The 8,771-nt window shown below is 33.7% G+C and overlaps 1 protein-coding gene across 3 annotated transcripts in view; it reads left to right on the forward strand.

Annotated features, from left to right (window-relative positions):
* Positions 1-8,300, forward strand: part of LOC132949970 (centaurin-gamma-1A) — a 114,748-nt gene extending 106,448 nt beyond the window's left edge. For all 3 annotated transcript variants that reach the window (XM_061021110.1, XM_061021109.1, XM_061021111.1), the window contains 8 exons: positions 626-1,344; positions 2,608-2,891; positions 3,644-3,783; positions 4,656-4,783; positions 4,928-5,172; positions 5,373-5,588; positions 5,779-5,923; positions 6,608-8,300. In XM_061021110.1, the coding sequence (XP_060877093.1) occupies positions 626-1,344; positions 2,608-2,891; positions 3,644-3,783; positions 4,656-4,783; positions 4,928-5,172; positions 5,373-5,588; positions 5,779-5,923; positions 6,608-6,811 (2,081 nt within the window). In that variant the 3' untranslated portion in view covers positions 6,812-8,300. The remainder of the gene's footprint in view (positions 1-625; positions 1,345-2,607; positions 2,892-3,643; positions 3,784-4,655; positions 4,784-4,927; positions 5,173-5,372; positions 5,589-5,778; positions 5,924-6,607) is intronic.
* The last annotated feature ends 471 nt before the right edge of the window (positions 8,301-8,771 follow it).

Below are 8,771 nucleotides of genomic sequence, written 5' to 3' on the forward strand. Positions count from 1 at the left end.
GCTGTGGGTATAGTATTCCTCTGAATTGGTGTGTGTAAACTAGAGGGCATGTATTAATTTTGAGGTGCCACGCCGGAGGTGTATTGCCTTGACATTTATCGCCACCATCTTTAAAAAAAAATTCATAACTTCCTCCCACGAAGGAAAATAAAAAATATATTTATAAATTGCACCCAAAGCACGCAGAAAGCAATGGTTTCAATTGTTTTATTTCATTCATACCCTTCTTAAATTTAATACAAGTTCGAGGTTTGTAGGATCTGCATTCTGCTTACAAGTTGTGAGATGAATATAACTCTCTACGATTCGGATACCTAGTAAAATAAAAAGGATTTATGTTCATGACTTGTATATGAGTATGAAGCAGTTAAAAATTTAATTGCATCGTAAACAAGAGTTGTGAACGAAAACAATAAATAATTAATGCATTATTTTACGCTGTATTATATGACCTACCTATATATATATTTTATAAAATGTACCTATTACAATCGAATACATATTTTTTATGTTTCATTTTTGCATTACGCCCAATATATAGTGTTTTGGCGGCAAACCCTCAGTTACAATTAATGCGTACTAAACAAATTATATAATACTTACTTATAACCTTATGTGTTCATAGCTTGCCAAAAGATCATCCAGCAGAGGCTGTCGGCATCTACCAACTGTCTCTCGGACTCTCGGTGCTCGACGCCTGCCTCATCGTCGACCACTACCCCGGTTGGTGGTTTGCAGTCTGCATCGTACGCAGGTAACCAACACCAACACCACCAACTCTACCAACACATGCAATCTCCAGCCAGCGGTTCAAGGACGTTCTCACAAACCTCATCGCCGTCGCCTCCTGTACACGGCGCCGGCGGCGCGTCACCCTCTCACCACGGTAGTAGTGGTGGCGTAGTCAACGCATTCAAAGAGTCGGTGCTCCGATCGAACTTGTCGTCGGTGCTGAACCGACAACCGCTCGAGCTGTCCATAGCTCTGGACAACAACAATGTATCGACGAAAACCGCGTTCGACGGTGGTGGACTTAGCGGTGGCGTCGGCGGAGGCATTGGCTCTGCTATCGGGCTGTCGGTGCCCTGCAAGGACTTACCCACACCCAGTTCCACGCCCACCACTACCAGGAAGACCCGGAGACGGTCAAACCTGTTCAATCCGTCCAAGAAGGATGACAAGAATCGGTGCCTGGCCACCGGTGAGCTGGGTAGCGGTCGGGCTATTCCTCTCAAGCAGGGTTACTTATACAAGCGCAGCAGCAAAGGTCTCAACAAAGAGTGGAAGAAGAAATACGTCACACTTTGCGACGACGGGCGGCTGACGTACCATCCGAGTCTGCACGTCAGTATTATAATATAAGCTAATAATATATTTAATTTAATTTTTATTCATAAAAATCAACATCCTAATATTATTGAGTTTAGAAATAAAAGTAGATATCCATCTCCTTCTGACATAGCCTATAAGTTATAACAATTGACATTATGCATAAAAACCATTATCTATTGTACGCTTTACAAAACAGGTGGCTGTTCGTAGTGCTCTCCAGCGGCGTTTTTCCGGTAGGGCTAGGGTAGTTAGATAGCCCTACCAAAAAAAACGATACTGTAGGAGGGCTCTGCGATCAGCCACCAGTTTTCGTGAAGCGTATAAGATAGTATTGCCTGTGGGCTGGAAACAGTGCAGGGTTAAAACGTTATTTATATTTTGTGTAGATTCCTTGTTAACCTTGTTATATATATATATACCTAAAAGTTATGAACTTTAATAAACTATACTTGATATGACTATAAATTTCTTTTAAATAAAATGAAGTAAATATATTCAATTTTCCCGTGAAAAGTAAAAATGTTTTTGTTTGATATCAAAAAAGTGGCCGACCCCTGTTGTAAAGGGTTTGATTAAATGTGTCTTAATAATTTTGTTGGTATCGAATAACTTTTTAATAGGATTACTATTGATACCTCGCCTATTGTTTTAATTATATTTGATGTAAGTACTGATTATTGGTATTGAGTACTTATTTTTTTTGACATTGGATGATTCAATGTATTTCATTTTTATTTTTTTGTGTTAAATTTATTCAAAAATCGTGGTTTCAAATTTAACTTGAACATACAATGATCGTATTAATGTGCTATTTTTCAGGTCGAAATTACAAAATGTATATAGAATTGTTAGTCATACTTATATTGTTATATTGTAACGAATGAACGTTTCAAACAACTAATGCTAATTAAGTGCAACAATGACTTATTTAAAAAAAAAAATTTGAACAATAGAAGTAATAACAAGTGAATTATATTTTAAAATTGGATACATAAAGACATACATTTTGAACGGTGCTTTTAAAATTTATAATTATATTGCCGTGTTCTAACCACCATTTTTCTTCTACTACCTACCTGTGAAAAACTGCCCGAAAACTCGGAAGAAATGAGAGCGTTGTTCTGTATTTGTATTCGTATCAGTTAAACTTATCACGATAGTTTTCAAGTTTTCCTTGCATACATCATATATGTATATTGTTAATAGCTTAGGTATATCATAAACACATGTCACATACACATATATATAATATACCATTTTTTTTTTTGTTTTTAGGACTATATGGAAGACGTACACGGCAAAGAGATATCGCTCCAGTACGTCACAGTCAAAGTGCCCGGTCAAAAACCCAGGGGCTCAAAGACCATCATGTCGCTTTCGTCATCGTCGACGTCGGCCAACCACCATCACCACCACAGCAGCAGCAACGGCATATCCGAACATATGTCGAACATATCGATATCGAATTTCCAGTCGAAAGACAAACGGACGGCGGACAAAGTGATGCTCACCGCATTCGAACTGCTGAAGGAGCCGAGCTATAAGAACGGTGTTTCAGCGTGAGTAATTGCATTTATGTATTGTATGCATATCATTATTATTATTATTATTATAAGGCAGAGAAATTAATATATATTATATAAACATACTTATATTTATGCTGATATGCAGGGCTAATAGTGTTAAACTTTAGTATATTTTAATTTTGGGCACGCACTCTGCACACGAGATTCCACTCAGTGAGTCTCAATAATATTTTTATATCTAATGAAAAAAAGAAATTTTGATACTGAAGATATTTTTACAAGAAGGAATTGTTGATTTGTTAAGATGTTATTATATTAGATATTAGACATGGACATCCAGTAAAAAAATTATTTTGAGTTTCCTAAAAATTTGAAACTAACAATATTTAATAAGTTTTCAAAATTTGTCATATTACCTATATGTTAAATTCAAGCGATATAAACAATCAAAGTTGAAATTATCAATTCTGTGTTGCTGATACATCCATTGACGTATAAGTATAGGTTTTTTGTCATCCATGATCAGATACGATGACATGAATATTATCCCCTATATACGGCTATACCTGTATTCAAAAAATGTCTAAAGCGCTTATATTATATGTACCAGATTTAAAAAAACAAATCAACTTATGTCACTTTTTAAAACTTTTTATCAATTAGGTTTAGGTATAGGTAATCACTTTTTTTATAAAAAAAATATGTATTGTAATATACCAGCACTGTATATGCGCTAAACATAACCAAGTAATTTTAAAATATAAGTATATATGTATCTTTTACAGTAATGGTGATGAATCGACAATAAGCATGTCGAATACTTCGTTGTCGGCGAACAACGGTGATCTCAAAGCTGAAACACCCAACGTGAAAAAGAGACACAGACGGATGAAGAGCAGTAACATAAAGAACCAAGAGTGCGAAGGTATGTAAATACAAACAACATCGTTATAATTAGTTTAGGGCTGTGAATTTAATGCACAAACAAATTATTAAACGTGCCGGTAGGTACTCCTTGTGCATTAAAAATTATCAAAATATTTGCTCTAAAGTCCCAAAATATGTGTAAACGTGAACGTTGAAATTTAAAAAACGGAATAATAATGCTAAGTTAACATTCTTAGTCAATTTTAATTTATAAAGTTTTTTTAACTAAACAATTAAGTGATGTTACGAATCAGTACGATTCATTTGAAATGACATGGATACGATAAAAAATATAAAATTAATAATGCAATGTTTTTGTTATTATTTGCATTATTTATTATTTATTCATATTTTAAGCTCCTTCTGATTAGTTTTGTACTGAATCGTATAATTTTTAACTCGCTCTAAATAGTTTAATTTTTAAGATAAAAAAAAACTTTCTATGTCAGTTGTTTTTAAAAAAATAATTTTTTCAAATTCAAACTCAAAATGTGGTAAGGTGGGTGCAATTTAAAAAAAATTCACATCTGCAAAAAATAAGTGAAATATTAAGTGCAGTAAAAAAAAACCTGAATCAAATTAAAGGGCATTGGCCAAAATATTTAGTATTACCTTAAACCGGGAATATCACACTGTATACTTATACAAAATGTAATTATTTATTGTTATGTTTACGATACCTAATAAATAATAATCAACACTCTTGTGGATATAATATTTTATATCTCAAATGTGTATTCATCGATGATCGATAGCAATATTGGTGACAACAATGACCTATAAAAATAATTCGTTAAGTCATTAAACAATAATTAGTCAAATAACAAATGTTGGCAAAAAAAAAAAATAATATAGTGTTTACGCTTTTAGACACCGATGGATACGAATTCCTAATCGTATCGTTGGACAACAAACAGTGGCAGTTCGAAGCTAACAGCTCGGAGGACCGAGACGAATGGGTGGCCGCCATTGAACAACAGATTCTCAACTCGTTACAAGTCAGTGTTTATTAGTATTATCATTGGTAGTACAAACTTTAGTTTATATAATAATATTACCTGTGTCTTTAAAGAAGACATTTTTATTTGTCATGTATTCACTTTAAATAACGATATCAAAAATGCCTTACTTTATTTCCACAGAGCAATGAGATCAACAAAGTAAATGTCGGCGGTAAATTCGGCTCGTCCTATAATCGAGCGGAAGACGTGCAAAGCATCCGGACGCGAGTGCCTGGAAACGGTCAATGCGCCGATTGCAATTCTCCGAATCCCGATTGGGCCAGTTTGAATCTGGGAATACTCATGTGCATCGAGTGTTCCGGAGTACACCGCAACCTGGGCTCGCACATATCCAAAGTCCGGTCACTCGACTTAGATGGATGGCCGTGAGTGTTATACATTTATAAAGGGTTCAGATTTGGTATAATGAGTGAATATTTCTAACTGTCATTAAATATTTAAATTCAGTTATTTACAAAAAAAAATAGAATGTATACTCAAAATGTTAACCCGATAATATAATAGTTAAATAAAACTATAGTTTAATATTTATATGGATTTAATCAACAAATAATTGTTTTTCTAGACCTTCCCACCTCAAAGTAATGATGGCGATGGGTAACGATCTGGCCAACTCTGTATGGGAATCCAACGTCCGTCCTGATCGAACCAAACCCAATCCTGGTTCGAGTCGGGAGGAGAAAGAACTGTGGATACGTAGCAAGTACGAGACCAAAGAGTTCCTACCGGCGATAAGCCAAACTTCTAACTTATCACAGCAGCTCATCGACGCCGTGTACAGGTGGGTCATGATTTAAAATATATTTTTTTTTGATTAAGGGTTATGCAATTTGTTTTAAAAAATCGTCCCAAAAAAAAATAAAACTCGTTTATATACTTGAGAAAATCTGCAAAACTTTTGGAAGCCTAACTTTTGCGGCCCATCCAAATAATAAACATTGATTATATGTATTGATTTCCGTCATTTTAAGGTGTGACATGAAAGCCCTCACGCTGATACTGGCCCACGCCAGCGCTGACCAAGTGAATTGTGTTGTCAGCCACCGAGACTTGCGCACGCCCTTACACCTAGCCTGCTCCGCGATCAACCTTCCCGTAGCACAGCTACTCCTATGGGTAAGTGAGATATTTAATAAAACGGTCAGACTCTGTGCTAAAATGATACGAATACATTATTGCGTGTTGTTATAATAACTTAAACGTATAAGTTTAAACATAATATGGTCTTGTTTGAATATAAACATTAAATTATTAAAGTGGACGTATTTTACGGAGGGTAGAAAAACAACCGACAGATTTCTCCCAACAGATTCTTATATATTATTTTAAATGAAAAAAAGTGTATACATATAGGTCATACTCTACTATAATAAAAATAAATAGCCAAATTTAATATTTACGAACAAAAAAATGTAGATAACTATATTATACTTCTATAATACTAATTTACTATAATATACTTAATTATAAATGTAAGTACACAAAATATATCAACAAAACAAACACGTTAATAATGCATGTTGGTACCGATATACGTGTTTTAAAAAATACGGAGACCGACGAAATCGCCATAAAATGTAAGCTTCATATAAAAATGTGTCTATCCTAAAATTCGACTAAACCTACCCCTAAGCCCCCCCCCCCCCCCAAAAAAAAAACACTTAAATTCACTCCGATTTATAGCTATTTTATATTATAATAGTGTGCAGTGACTTCACTATTCACCTCGGCGGTGATCCAATAATATTATTATTATTATGATGTCATTAATTTCATTATGTTTATCGTTGTCGCCCGTAGTACAAAGCAAATGCCAAAGCCGTGGACCACGAGGGCAGGACGTGCCTGCAACACGTGAGAGCGGCTTGCCGGAGCGCCGCCGGTGCCGCGTCCGTCCAAGACGTCGGTCCCCTGACGGACTTGCTCGTGCAAAACGGCTGCCCCGAGAACGGCACTAGCACGCTGACCAGACCGTTGGACATACTCCCGTCCAGCGTCATCTGATGATCGACTCAACACATCGCCGGCGGCACACTAGTTATCGCGCATTATTGTTGCGTGTCGGCCGAGGAGGCGGGGACGACGGTCCGTTTGGCGTGCGCGCGAAACGATAAAAATAATAATTAATGAATAATACCGCGCTGTGATAGCTTTACATAAATATAATATAATGTTATAAAATAATCATAAAAATACAAAATATAGTGTTGAACGCGTCGTCCGTACAACAATAATAATATTATGATAATCGAGTGTCCAGTCGTTGGTTCGATAATAGTTTTGTACCAGGGTTGACGACAACGACGACCCCAGTCCAGATTATATTATAGTATTATTATACCCATTGTACACTGCGGGCGGCGGCAACCACATCGCGTCCGTGACCTGTATTATAGGTAATATTATAATTATTGTTGTTTACTTTTATTTTATACCGTCTCGTGTTATTATCACGATCGGCTTATACTATATTATCATTTTAGACTATGTAGTAATAATATTTTATATTGTAATATTATATAATTGTGTTAAAATTACGTATTTATCAACAATTATTATTATATGTATACATATTATTATTATCATTATTATTATTATTATTATTATAGGTACCTAGGTATATATATATAATAATATGTATATATTATTACGATGTTATTAGAATTATTATTTTAAACGATTTGATTTATTATTTTCTTTTTTATCACTTGTTTTCTTTCTGTATAATATTATAATTTATAATAACGCGTCTTCGTGAGAAACGTTTGTACCACGGTCATCTTAGAACCTAGGAGACCTTATACCGTGGCTTACACCAACTACTATAATATCTGTACGAAATAGCGCTTTAGTGTTTATTATTATATGATGTGTCGACCGCTCAGAACTCTCCTGTTGTAGTTTTGTCGATTATTTTTATTTGTAGACCTATTTAACTGTATAAAAATACAAAATCGTTTCAATTATTAATAATATATAATAAATTATACTCACAACAGCTTTAAACGCGGTTACCTGTTCTTTTTTATTTTCTCAGCTATATATTATTTTAATATTACATTATATTAATTTATATAGATGGGCAAGTATTCGTTGTTTCCTTTATTCCTGTTAATTTGTATTGTTATTAATAATTCTTGTTTATTTTACTTAAACGGTGTAAAAACAAACATATTATTTTTATAATATTAAGTGTATACATTGTATTTGCGTTCATTTTTTAAACGTGTTCATCATACTTAAGCATATCACTGGATACTTATAATGGCCACACGAGTAACAATATAATATTGTAATTTTTTTAACAGTTACAATACAAAGTCTTAATGGCACCATGCACTCCTACATAACAATATAATATGTCTACAAAATTTTGTACTGAAACGATAAATGTGTTGCGGTAGGCAAATGCGCTTGTGTTCTTGAACTGCGTTTTTAATTATATTAATAGTAGTGAAAAAAATATATGGAACGTTTTAATTTGATTATTTTATTTACTGGTTATTTAAATCTCCAACCTCAATAGAAATGTAGAAACAAAAATTGTATTGCTTCAGTTTTAAAATTGTGAACAACATCTATATTTGTAATTAATTTTTACCTTTTTTAAAAACCTGTAAAAATACTGGCATTCTATTATACATACAATAAAAATTGAAATAAATTATCTCACAGTTATACTTGTAATCATACTCCAACTACAATGATTACCATTGACACAACCAGAGTAGCGGCCCTCCAAAAATTATTATACATAATGGAAATCTTTTCAAAAATAGATCTTCGTAGTGAAATTATTTTTCCTAAAAAAATTTGTAATAGAATTGCTGTAGAGCAATAATTCATAACATATCCAAATAGACCATCAGAAATTTTTTTTTAATATATAATATATTCCAGTATATTTCTTAGGATGTTTGACTGCTGTTTCAAACATGATATAATATTAATTGAAAATCAAGAG

This window comes from Metopolophium dirhodum, chromosome 8 (genome assembly GCF_019925205.1).
Source record: "Metopolophium dirhodum isolate CAU chromosome 8, ASM1992520v1, whole genome shotgun sequence".
NCBI lineage: Eukaryota > Metazoa > Arthropoda > Insecta > Hemiptera > Aphididae > Metopolophium > Metopolophium dirhodum.